The following is a 12,974-nucleotide window of genomic DNA, read 5'->3' as shown; positions in this document are numbered from 1 at the left end:
CCCCCCCCCCAGATGAATTCGATCAACTCGTATTCCCCAGGAATTACAAGATAATGTTTACAATTCGAACACATTGACGCCAGAAGTAAATGCGCATTATTGGTCCTTCAAGGACACGCCTCGTCGACAATTCCATGAAAATAATATTACACTTTTAATGATTAAAAATCTAATTCACTTATGCTCGACGAAATTATCATCAATTTAAATTGTCAAATTCCTTAGTTTTTTTATCAATTATTTATGATTCAATTGGACTTCTCCAAGTTGAATTGTTCACGGTAACGATGACGTTGTGGATGTGTTCTTTGAACCACCAGTACATTCGGAAAACATTCTCCTCAGATAAATGGTCTAGTGTCTCGAGTCCTTGACATCTTTGACGTATCAAGTGTGGATTTTATTCACAGGTGTTTACGTACGTTTATTCTCAGACAAGACTGTGCTCACGTGAGTCGTAACGATGCGTGTAGAGAATGGAGGAGCTGGTACCGGGTGATGCGGATGACGAGGATAACGATGAGGGTGTTGTTGCACAGGGTGATGATGATGTTACCCTTTTCGAGGCTTGCAATACCTAGGTATTGTGACCTTGTTTACGAATTTTGCTTTCAAGAGCTGGGGTGGGTCGGCCCACGAGATCCTCGAGTTCGTCCGGTGTTAGGACGGTGAAGTCCCTGGGGAAATGAATAGTTTAGGGTGGTTAGGGGATTCTTGATATGCGTGTTGGAGGGGAGTTAATTATAGAGCAAGGGGTTGAGTGGGGTGGAGGGGTACGTTTTTGATAGACAATAGCTTGGGATTAACGATTTCAGTTGCGAAGCGGCAGGAGGATTTAAGGGGACGACGATTTAAGGCTGCACGGACAGAAATATTCAATAAAAATTACGTATCTTTTCCGTAATTTCGGAGCGAATTGTAGTTGTAGGAAATTTTACGGAACTGTCACGGAATTTTTCCAGAGCGTTCCGTAATTTTTGTCTGAACCTCCTGTGAAAAATTACGATACCGTCACCTAAATTTTCTGAGTCCATTTCGCAATCGGTGAGTGAATTGGGAGTTCCGTACTTTTTACTGAACATTTCTCTCCGTGTGCTGTGAGTTTTAAAAGTCGCGGGCTGTAGGAGTGATATTTCTCATGGATAGAAGATGGATTATATATGTCTAAAAGTGAATAATTAGTGCAAAAATATTGATTTTCCAATTTAATTTTCCAATGAACCGAAGGCACGTTCTGCATTCATATCCGCCAGAATAGTATATTTCCGTAGGTGTACCCTTCATCGAATCGTTCCAATGACGAGTAATTTTAGAGAAAACTGTTCAATCCATTTATCGTTAAAAATAACTCTAGTTATAAAAAAGAGTCTTGGCATTGTTCCCTAAAACACCTCGTTTCCAATACAAATGCACAATTAACAGAAAAAAAACATTGGATTTCAATCATCACGATTTCCCACTTTGCTCTTGAAATAGGTCTATTGTATAGCCACGATTTCCGTTTCCGTTCGCACCACGAGGGCAGCCATTATTGAACGATTGAGGTGCTGACATGAAAAACAAGTGTCGAGTCATCAAACTTTTTTTTTAATTTCGAAATAACACGTGGGAAACCAATCGAGTGAAAGCGACTGCTGCGCAGTTCTCTAAAGGAGAAATTTCCGATTATCGATTATTTTTAAACTTCAATAATTGTCATTCAGAGGATAATGACATTTTCGTGATGGTTATTGCATTATATGGAGGGTGTTAGTTACCTGTGCTGTGCTAAAAGCATGTCTATACTCGTGACACTTCTCTGATGAGTGCCATCCTTCTGTGCGGCCTTCTGTCTCCTTATCCAGAGTGCTCTCAGCTGTGCCAGGAGTGCCCCAATGGACAAGAGGGCGCATCCACCGCCAATGAGTGCTGTTGAGTTTTGTGCAGCCTCGGCACCGGGCGCCAACTGAACCAGTCCAACCACAAGAACAATGGCCCCTGCCAGCAGCGAACATACCACCACGTGAAGAGCGTTTATCTGGGGAGAAATATGGCTGTTATTCAACGAGGAGACTGGGATGAGGGGGATTCGATGCCGCGGTTTTTGTCTGATTGGAAAAATTCCAGTTCACTAAAATTATTGGCAATCAGAAAAATTTATGTAAATATTTTTTTTGATTTTCAATTCAGTGATAATTCCGCATAATTTGATGCCGAATATTCATGTTTTGATTGAATTTTCAGTGAAGGATGAAATTTCATATTTTTTCCCACATAAATCGAATTCAATACCATGTTGATCTGCAAAAGTTGACTAGGTTTTCACCCAAAAAAAAAATATCCAAAGTACTTGGATATCTTTAAGAGGATATCCTCCTCCATCTTTAGTTTCCGAACAATTAAAGACAGAGAAGCACTCCTCTGATCTCATGAAGTACAAAGGAAAAATTCTGGTGACCCGCTGAATTGTTCCTTTTTAATTATGCAAAGGAGTAAATGGAAACGTCGGACATTTTTATCCCTGTTTTCTATTCGTCTTTCACTCGCAGGCGTACCTCAAGTAATTTCACTCGACAGGTGGATTGGACTACACTGGCGGGTGGCTTCTAGTGGCGGAAGGGAGAAGGAAAATTACTCGCCCACGTACCCCACCGCCGACGTCACTCTCTCACCCTACTCACCCTGAATCACTGATGGATATCGTGGATTTCTCCGATAAAATCCACTCAGCCCTATCATCGTTTTTCCACTAACACTCAACTGCGTCGTTGGTTACGAAGGTTTTTTCGGGCTTTGTCGGAGAACATTGGGAAATTATCACTCGTTTTATCGGATATTCTAGCACAGAGGATAAAAATTCTCACAAAATTTAGAACATCGATCTTCATTCGGAAAAAGATAATTCGTCTTGTTTCAGAAGTTCTTGAGAGGCCACGTGGAGAATAATCCTTCAAGAACTATCCATGAATTGCATTACATATATCTAACACGGAAAAAAAAATTATTTTTGCCGAATATTCATTTCCTTGAGAGACGCATTTATTTTTTCGATAGCAATCGTGTTGCTTTAGAGGATGACTATGCTGGACATGACCTTGGATGAACTCCGCCTAATGATTTTTCATTTTTCTTCAATTTATTACTTTCTAGAGGGAAGAATTTCCATTAATTTTTTAATGTTGATAATTATTGAGGGAGGTCGCTCAAGGTCAGAACTAATATGATCATCTTCTAGAGCAACTCGTTGAATTTTTTTGATTTCTATTGATTTTCAAGGAATAATTGGTGAGAAATTTACAGTTTCCATCGATTTCATCACCAAATTTTGAATTTTTAATCACAAAATCGCGTGAAATTTTTATACATCTGTCACTGGATGGAAATGAAGTCAGAAAGTGACTCTCTCTAATTTTATCATCTTTACAATCAACTCCCATTGTTAAAGAAAAAATCCTAATTAAAAAGGATAACCTCCAGTTTCTTTCGACATTATCTATCTCCTAATAAATGAAACCTCCCGATTAAAAGGGATAACGGCCCGTAAAAATTGAAAGTCGAATGGCCTCAAACACGTAGAACATAGAACTTGATGGAAATATTCAAAAGTGTTCCGGAAATTGTAGCCAAAAATTTGTAACACTGTACATGATAATTCGACTGGCCCAGAAAAAAAAATTTGTTTTTTAAATTATTTGTCCACGTCAGTAGATCGTAGTACATCAGAAAGGGAATATAATTTCTCCCGAGTATTTTGTTGTTGTAATTTAAGAGGATGACATGCTCCCCACGTAATAAAAAATCTGCCACAAATTCTAGCCAAAAATTTGTAACACTGCATATGACATTGTCACGAATTTTCAAGGCTCAGCCACTCAAGAATTTGTTTACCTGAATTTTCCTGATTTCTATTGATTTTCGAGGAATAATAGAAAAGAAGTTCAAAATTTTCATTGATTTCATCATCAAATTTTCAATTTTCAATGACAAAATCCCGTTAAATTTTTGTAACTCTGTCACTTGATGGAAAATCCCAAAAAATGTCTCGGAAATTCTGGCCAAAAATTTGCAGCACTGCTCATGACAATTTGACTTCCTCAGAAAAAGGAATTTTATTAAAAATTAATTATTCACATCAGTAGATGGTAGTACATCAGAAAGGGAATATAATTTCCCCCGAGCATTTTGTTGTTGTAACTTAAGAGGATGACATGTTTTCCACGTAATTGTGACACCAGTAATCATCGCTATTTACGCTCTGTGAAATTGAATTCTCCAAGTCGTCACTGGATTTGTTGGAACGCATGTATGGCCTCGCCCAACGTATTTCAAACTGTGTTGGCGTGCACACATATTCGACCTTTTTCTGAATACCCACCCACGTTTACCCATAAAATGTATTTTTCCAGTTGCATTCAGTGGGTGGCTTGATCAACATATTTGAGTCACGTGGGTGACTCGAATATTTTCCCCTTTCCCGGGGACATTGTAAGTGGCGTAGTAATTTCATTCACGGGATTGCGAGGGAGGGCATGAGTAACGATTTTCCGGGGAGGGAGTACTACGAAAAATTGGTGGGTAAACATGCTGGATTGCGGGATGTTGCGCTGAACAAGAGGAAGTTATCGGTGTTACTTATAGTTGAGACTGCACCCAGAGGAATTGTTTGTGCAAATCAAATGAATGGATTTTTGTTTGCATTTGCATTTACATTAAAGAAATGTTTAACTCTTTAATATAAACAAGTTTTATTAACGAAGTACTTTTAACGAAAAATTGGGAAGAAAATTAATGAATCAATTATTTATTTTGCATAATTGAAGCATTACTTCATAATTAGAAAATTTAGAATGAAGACATATCAAGATTAACACTTTTAATGAGATTCAAATGGGTCATTTCTCTGGGTGTGAGCGCATGAAAAAATACTGGCAGGTTCGAAAAATTAAAATTTTTCGGACACTAGTAGTAATTTTCAGGAGAGGGGCATTGAAGTCGTTTAGAGGCGAGAAAATCCGAAAATTTCAAATTTTACTGCAATTTTAATGAAATTCCAAATTTTGAGGAGAATGAAGACAAGATTTTCTCAAGTTATCTAAATGTTTAAACAAAGCCGGTCTATTCAGTACCAAACAACGCCGCATTTTCAATTAAAGTTGAAGCCTCAAGAAATCCATGATTCCAAGTCTTAGGAATTTTGTCCTTTATTTTCAGTCATTGAATCCCTAAAGTTTTGAGTAATTTTAGTTAGTGTCAAAAATCTCTAAAAATTGAGGATTGAAAAAAAAAATTAAGATATATAGACCTTCCAAATTTTTGTCGGAAAGCTCTTCTAGTTCATGAACTTCATAAAATTCATAAAAACTCATAGAATCCCTGAAACTAGAAAACGTTTGTCACTCTGTATTTACTTGAATTTTCCAGACTTCCATCACTTTCCAGTCAATTAAAACTTAATGAAAGTAAAATTTACCATTGATTTTCTCCTACTGATGTTTTCATGACACTTTTAGAAATTTTTTGAAATTAACGCAACAGCTAGATTTGATCTTTTACATTTTTGTTGGAAAGCTCTTCTGGTTCATAACATTCCGAAAATTCCTAAAGTTCATAGAATCGTTAAAACTCAAAAATGTTTTTTTCTGTCTGTATTTACTTGAATATTCCAGTTTTCCATCAATTTCTAATTCGACTAATTAAACTAAAATTTATAATTGCCTTTTTCCATTAATTTTTTCATAAAACATTTTCAGAAATTTCTTGAAATTAGTCTTGCAGCTAAATTTAAATTGTAAATGTTGCGAATTTCGTTTCAATTTCAAATCTGTTACTTGATAATTTCTAAGAAGCATACCGTGAATTTCAACCAAAAATTCTCAACATTGTGATGATATTTACCTTTCCACAAAAGTAGTACTCGAGTTCATCCTTCTCCATCAGTGCCAGTGCAGCCTCGTTATCCGTGAGTGGACTGCCCGGCTGACTATTCCCAATTCTCTGGCCTTTCTCATGGTAGTAGGTCTTGTGAAAGACCTTCACCGAAGGCACTGGTAACGCCGTAATCATTCTGCAAAACGTCCAAAGTTGAGAAATGAATCAAGAAAGAGTGAAATAATTCACTGAAAACTTTCGAATCCTTCGATTTCGCTATTGGATTCGACTTAAATCCAGATATTTCCTGGAAATCACGTGCAGAGGGGATAGGAAACTCCGAGTGCTAGAATAATTCCGATGTATTGGAATGGTGGGGTGAAGGTGAACTCGCACTTTGATTTATTTAGCGGTCCTGCCTCTCAGGAGATTAAATATCTCGATGGACTGGCGAAATGTTCCACCAGCGCTTCGGTATTCCACGGGAACTTGTTTGTGAAAAAGTCGTTGAGGTATTTATGCTGAGAACCCTAGGAGAGTCGGGAGAGGTAATTGCTTAGATTTCATTACGCTTAATTACTTCAGGCTCACGTGATTAAATCCAATTTGTTTAATGAACTTCTGGGTAATCTGAGGAGGTAATCTATCGTTGAAAATGCGTATTTAATTTATTTCTGTTCAGAAATGTATTATTCACCTACCCAAGAGGATCTTCGAGATTATTTTACATCATTAAAAATTTTCATTCACCTGCCGAGGTGAAAAATAATATCGGCGCAACTCGCTAAAAACTGTGGGGGAAATCGATCCCTGATTAGGGTATATTTTCGTTTTTTGGAGGGTGTTCTACCCTTCTTTGCCTAGGGCGTGAAATAATTTCGTTTGGGAGGTGATTTACGTCGAGACACGATGGATTATCCGTGGATGGGGGTAAGATATCTCCTCTTAGGGATGAATCACCCCGAAGGAACGGTAAATTAGCTATAAATCCGCATTTTTTCCATATTTCTGAATTCGTGTTTTCATTTCTTGCTGAATCTATGAAGTTTTGGTGAACTTCACAGGGAAAAAAATGTTTTGATTATCTGGGACATGTCACTGATTTTCAGGAATTTATAATCAATTATTGGTGATAGTGGACACTGACTAGAATGATCTTAATCATAAGTCTGTTGTGCATTGATAAAATCGAATAAGTGCATTTTTTACCAAATTTGATTTTTCCGAAACCGCCTTCACAAATTGTGGGGAAGCAATTTACTGAAAAAACGCTTTAAAAAAACACTTATCCTAGTTTACTAATTCACCATAGAAGTCATATTTATCATTTACATTTCGGGATAGATTCTTGAATATTAGAGATGACTCATTGAAAATTAGTGATATTACTCTAAAATTTAGTGATAATCACTGAAAGTTGGTGACAAAATCACTAAATTTTACAATCCAAATAATCGGGGATAAATTTACGAAAATCAGTGATATGTCCCTGAAAATCAAAACTGCTTTTCCTCTGGGATTCTTTACAAATGCAAAATTAAATTCTAATCAAAACCAAAACAGTGCGAAAAATCGAGTGATAAGATGCACCAGTAGAATATTTCATTTGATTTTAATGAAGGATTTTTTCATTCATTTGCAATGAATTAATTCATTTCATAATTGAAACATTATCATTCAAATAATTATATGAATTTATGGATTTCCAATGAAAATTTTGTCTACACGAAATGAAGAAAAGATTCAAACGAACACTTTTATTCAAATAATTTGTCATAAAGCTTTTCCGACTTGAACTCGATTTTTATTCAATAGAAACAAATATTTCCCTTTTCCAAACAAAGACTTCATCAGTTACAATCGAAATCCTTGTTTGCACGTAGTAGAGAACAAATTTATTAACATGTAATAATGCTTTATCTGGATCAAATTAGTCATTCATCAGACTCCAATAAATGATGTACTCTCCATGAGTGGCCTATTTATCCAAGTAAATAAACGATTTCATAAGCAACAATCAACAAAAATTCAGTCGAATTGAAAGAAATATTTCAAATAAATGCTTTTATTCCATTCAAATGCGTTTTCTCCGTGCGCACTTCTCTCCAACACCATAATAACCCCATAATACCTCATTTCATCAGTCATACCGATGATAAATCATGATGAGTCACATCGATAATTCTAAAACCTGCCCTGGGGCACCTCAACAACACGGGTCATGCGCTCAATAGTAGAAAGTGGAACAACCCGAGCCGTCAGATTTTCAGTAGATTGTTGTGGGATATAGTCAGACCATATGTGGCTGATATACGTCCTGATGTCTGTTACTACTTTATTGATCCAAGATCTGTGTCATTTGATATGTAAAGAAACTGGAGCACTTTCGCATTAGGCACCCCCACCCCCTCTCCCCCCCCCCCCTCCGCTCGTTACATCAAATCGTTAATATCAAAGTGCGAAATTATGAATGAAAATCGATTCGTGGAATTGCAATGCTATTTTGTGTCACTCCGAGTATTAATTATTTTCGATATATCGTCGAGTCTTCATGTTTCTGGGTATTTAAGAGGCAGGGGCGGTGGGCGGAGGGGCCGAGGGGCGAGAGGGGGTATATTGTAGAATGAGTGGCAAATTAAAATCAATTGTTTGACAGTACTGCAGTTGTGGGTAGGAGTCCTGGGTAAAATGGGGTTGTAGTCCTCCAGCTGAGCCAGTCTCTGAACTCCCGCTAGCTCGAGCCCCGGTTGTTCGATAACCGAGAGGTGCAACGGCCGTCGGCCCCGCGACGTCTATCTAGGCCAACGCCACTGCGACCTCTCTCTCTCTCTCTCTTGTAGCCCCTCCCCCTGCCGGATCGTCTGCTTGAAAGGACGTACCACTGACTAACTAACCTACCCTCTATCACTCTATTATTCAACGCTGAACATCACACGGAGAAAAATTTCTGATAAAAATTACGAAAATAGAGTGAATAAAAATGCATTAAAAAAAATTTAGGTTCGATTTTCCGGGGGAAATCCGGGATTTTTTCATGGAATGACGTTTCTGGGGGAATTTCATGCCATTTTAGAAGTATTTTATTGGTTTTGTTGGCATCTGAGCGGGGAATTAATGAAAGTACGAGCATTTCAGGTCAGTTGTCGCGAGAATTGAGAAAAATTTTGAAAATTCAGGTGAAACTTTAGTTTTTTTTAACAGTTTTTTGTTGTCTTTCTGGGGTGGAATTTTTCCACTCAATTCGAGAGAAGATTTCCAAGCGATAAAATTGAATAGTCGAGCTCAATCGACCGATTTAATTCAAGACAACAATGACGATAAAAAAATATTCGTCAGATTTTGAAGATGATTTTTGGCTGATATGAACAAAAAATTTCTTGGTCCAGTAGATTTTATTAGTTGAAAAGGAAATATTTGTTTAGATGAGGAAAACAAAATTATGGACATGTAATAATCCTCTATTTGGAATTAATTAATATTTATTCCATGTGATTAAATCATCTTCATTGTTGTAAATATCTAGATCCATTGATTTTCCTCAAAAATATGGTTGAACTGAATAAAAAAAATGTCAAAAGAGGGGTTTTATTTAACGTACAAAATCATGAGTGATTTTAAAAAGACATTTCTCTGCCAAATCTCTAACAATAATAACAAAATTAAAACTTCTCCATACCCTGAAATCATGTCAAGGGTTTCATTGTCACATCTGAAGGGTCGATGATACTAGATAGTATTGAGCCTCAAGCATTCCATAATTATTTGTCCAAGCACTCGGCAGTTACCACGAGAGATATAATGTGGCCTGAATTGCGGTGTCACGGTTACTGCCTCAATGGGTTGCATCTACATCACTCCCCCCCTCCCACCGAGTTCACCTCTTTTGTTATTCCCCCTATTTCCTTTTCACTTTGCATCATCCGTGGAAAAAATCTTGGATGTTTGCCAGAAAATTTCATGCACTCGGGAATAGTCACGTTTCGATTAAAATAGTAGGTTTTTATGCAATCGTGGGTGCTACCAATGCTTGGGAAAATTAAGGAGAATTCATTGGACGCTTGTAGGTTTCGTAATCATCGTGTAAAAACATTTACGTAAGAGGTTTATGAGATCATGATCTTTAGGACTAATTTCCGGAATTTGTAAGTGAAGAAATTTTTCTTGAAATTTGTCTTTTAAATTTCAAAAAAAGAAAATGATAATTTTCATTCCCTATCTGAATTTTGACCGATTGAAGTACAGCATTCGACGTTTTTACGGGTTAAAGTCATATTCCTGCGAGAACTTTAGTTATTTTAACAGAAAATTTTCGATCAAGGTTGCCATGCCACTAGATGCAGAAAGGAATAGCAAAATTATGAGAATAATTTTACCTTCACTGCACTGTAAAAGGTCAAATACTGCAAGCGCTCCAAATTTATCAGTTATTTTCCGGTAACTTCGTCCAATTTTCCGGCAATTGGCACATTTTTCTCTGTGCAGAGAAGTTTGAGGAAAATAACTGATAATTTTGAAGCGCGAGAGGTCTTTGTTGGAATATTCCTTTTAATTGAATGTCGGACGATCGAAATGCGGTATTTTGGGGAAAAAATAAATACAGGGCTAGGAGGAAATTTTTGAAATAAAACTTTTGGGACATTGATTGGGCGATTGATACTCTAATGGGTTCATATGTGAGAAAAAGAGATATTCACTAAAGTGCTCGCATTATTTGAGAAAATGCGTACACATGTTCACATTTTTACACTTGTACATGCGCTGTTAAAAATTTTCGTCTGAATTTTCCGTGTCAAATCCCGGAAATTCTTATCATGATTTATTTCCGCTGAAATTTCAGGAAATCTTATCACTGAAAAATCTAATAATCCATTGATTTTCTGTTTACATGATCTGAAAATCCGGAAAATATTTGGAAAATTCAGGAAAAAATTGAAAATTCATGTCATTTTGTTTCTGAATATTCATGTTCCATTGAAAATTCAATCAAATTGTGAAATTTGCATCTCACTCGCACTGAAAACTCATGAATTTACTTGAATTCTATCTAAAACTTGAAAATCACTTTCATGAGAATTACTACCATTTTTTCCCTGACCAATCAGCTAGGAAAGACTTTCGAAAGATTAACCAATATTACCATCTACCTTTTACTTTTTCAAACAAACTACACTCAGTCTCTCATTCTCAACAATTCACATCAAAATCTTTGAACTGCAAGTTCGAAAATACCAAGAGAGTTATCAAAATGCCATTCAAAGTCAGAAATAAACTGGCGAATTATTTTCTACCAAAGCTCTTGTGGAAAAACCCGAAATGTGAATGCGTTGCACAATTACTATTTACGTTATGTTTAATAAAACTGTCGCTATGATTTTTTTTATTCAGATAATTATTAGAATCGCGCATTAAACGAGGCATTTCATTGACTCCCTCGTGAATAACGTGAATACCAGGCAGGCCAACCCAGTACCCCAACTGGCGCAGCTCCAAAACGATTTTACGTGGTATATAAAGGTAAATACAGTTATCGGATAATAGAACAAGGATCACTGTACTTCTGGAGCATTGACTTGGAGTGGCCTAAAATACCCCCAGGGGGTGTATTTTTTCACGGCATCGTGAAATAAATCCGAATGCTTGTGGCAATTCGCTAATAACACTATCGTGCTCTCGTGAATGCTTTGATGAAGGCTTTTGATATTCCCGAGAGTTGGTGGTTTTTTTTTCTTATTTAGGGGAGGGAGGAAAATTTTAATGAAAACCTTGAGGCATTTCAGCCGAAAACGGCTGCACCGCGTGAATGGGTGAGAGGGTCCTTAAACACTTTAGCCCTCGAGGCGCACAACGTACATATTTAGAACGTGAGATGAATTTATGGAATGAAAGTCGAGGGGTTTTGAGGCTCTTCGTTCGGATGTATGAATTATTGAGTTTAGAAAATATTGGGGAGGCATTCTCCGGGGGTTCTGAGAGGGAAAATGCCACCTCAGGTGATTTTTTTTTCTAGTTCTGATTTGTTTGGAATTTTACTCACTTGGAGGTGTTTGATGATTCTATCAAGTATCAGACGGTCACGAGAGCACTGAATGGTTCCAACCGAGATGGGGTATATTTAGTAAACAATTTATCGGTAATCGTCAAGCACTGGCTCCCGCCACTGTGACGGGATGGTGGTCCCGCGAATACTGAGGCTCTGGAGGTTCGTCCTCCGGTCGATAAACCACCCCCTGGCTCGCCCACCTGACTCCAGAGGCTAAGGGTTGCTCCACAATGGGGCATCGCGGTGTGGGTCATACTTAAAAATAACCCCGTTACTCAATGTCGTCTATAGAGTCGTCTAGAATTGTCTGTGAACATCGATGAGGGGGGGGGTCGTACTTGGGGGAGGAATTGGGGACATTTTCTTTTGATCTACATTCGTTGATTAGGGTTTCTGGCATTTTTCTTGGGGGTGAGGGTGCAAGGGTTGGAGGAGGGCTTACCGGCGGAATGCCAGTTATCTTGTGATGATATTACCGCGTGTAGAGGCGCTACACTGTTTCAAATAAAAAAAACTTGAAATTTTTAACAGCACTAAATTTACAGAAAATTTATCTGTTTTTTTACTGAAGAATCGGGTCATTTCTTTGAATATTCAATGCAATTTCCATTTCCCGGTCCGTAGGACAAAGAAAATTATTGAAGATAATGAAAATTCAGGCCATTATTTTACGGGATTCTCAATTGATTGGAAATCTGAGCTGTCCTGAATTTTATTGAATTTTCAAGACGAATGGGAACTTTTATGAATGATGTCTTAAATTGAATTAAACCCCAGAACATTGAGGATTCAATTACAATCGTTAGTAGAAATTGAATAAATTTCTAACAGTGTAGGTGTTGGTAATTGGTTCAGGATATGTTGTAGAATATTTTACAATGACTTTATTGCTGAAACTTAGACAATTTAACCTTAGACAGGTCCCCATATGCGGAAACGCCGCAGCACGTCCTTTTCCTTCAGGGGCCGCGTTGACTGGCTGGCCGGAAAATGAAAAAAAATTTTGACTGATTTGACTAGATTTTTTAAAAATTGTAGTAGTCTTTGGACTAACGCAATTCCCGAAATTCCGAAAGATAACAAATTA

General features: G+C 37.3%; 1 protein-coding gene across 1 annotated transcript; it reads right to left on the bottom strand.

Moving 5' to 3' along the window:
* Positions 1-25: 25 nt before the first annotated feature.
* On the bottom strand, positions 26-12,014 carry LOC107040781. The gene is made up of 4 exons (XM_015261011.1): positions 11,882-12,014; positions 5,875-6,043; positions 1,758-2,017; positions 26-677 (listed from the first exon to the last, which is right to left on the bottom strand). The coding sequence occupies exons 2-4, from the start codon at positions 6,040-6,042 to the stop codon at positions 578-580; spliced, it is 528 nt and encodes a 175-aa protein (XP_015116497.1). The 5' UTR covers position 6,043; positions 11,882-12,014; the 3' UTR covers positions 26-577.
* Positions 12,015-12,974: the final 960 nt, after the last annotated feature.

Source organism: Diachasma alloeum, unplaced genomic scaffold (genome assembly GCF_001412515.2).
Source record: "Diachasma alloeum isolate Michigan unplaced genomic scaffold, Dall2.0 Dall_scaffold_00343, whole genome shotgun sequence".
Classification (NCBI taxonomy): domain Eukaryota; kingdom Metazoa; phylum Arthropoda; class Insecta; order Hymenoptera; family Braconidae; genus Diachasma; species Diachasma alloeum.
This window is presented reverse-complemented; position numbering and strand designations above follow the sequence as displayed.

Bases quoted from the DNA above. Each gene is read 5' to 3' on its own strand.
- LOC107040781 (XM_015261011.1), bottom strand. From the start codon at position 6,042: ATGATTACGGCGTTACCAGTGCCTTCGGTGAAGGTCTTTCACAAGACC. The intron at 2,018-5,874 runs GTAAATATCATC...ATTTCTCCCCAG, and splicing joins AGTACTACTTTTGTGGAAAG to ATAAACGCTCTTCACGTGGT. The intron at 678-1,757 runs GTAACTAACACC...TCATTTCCCCAG, and splicing joins ATGCTTTTAGCACAGCACAG to GGACTTCACCGTCCTAACAC.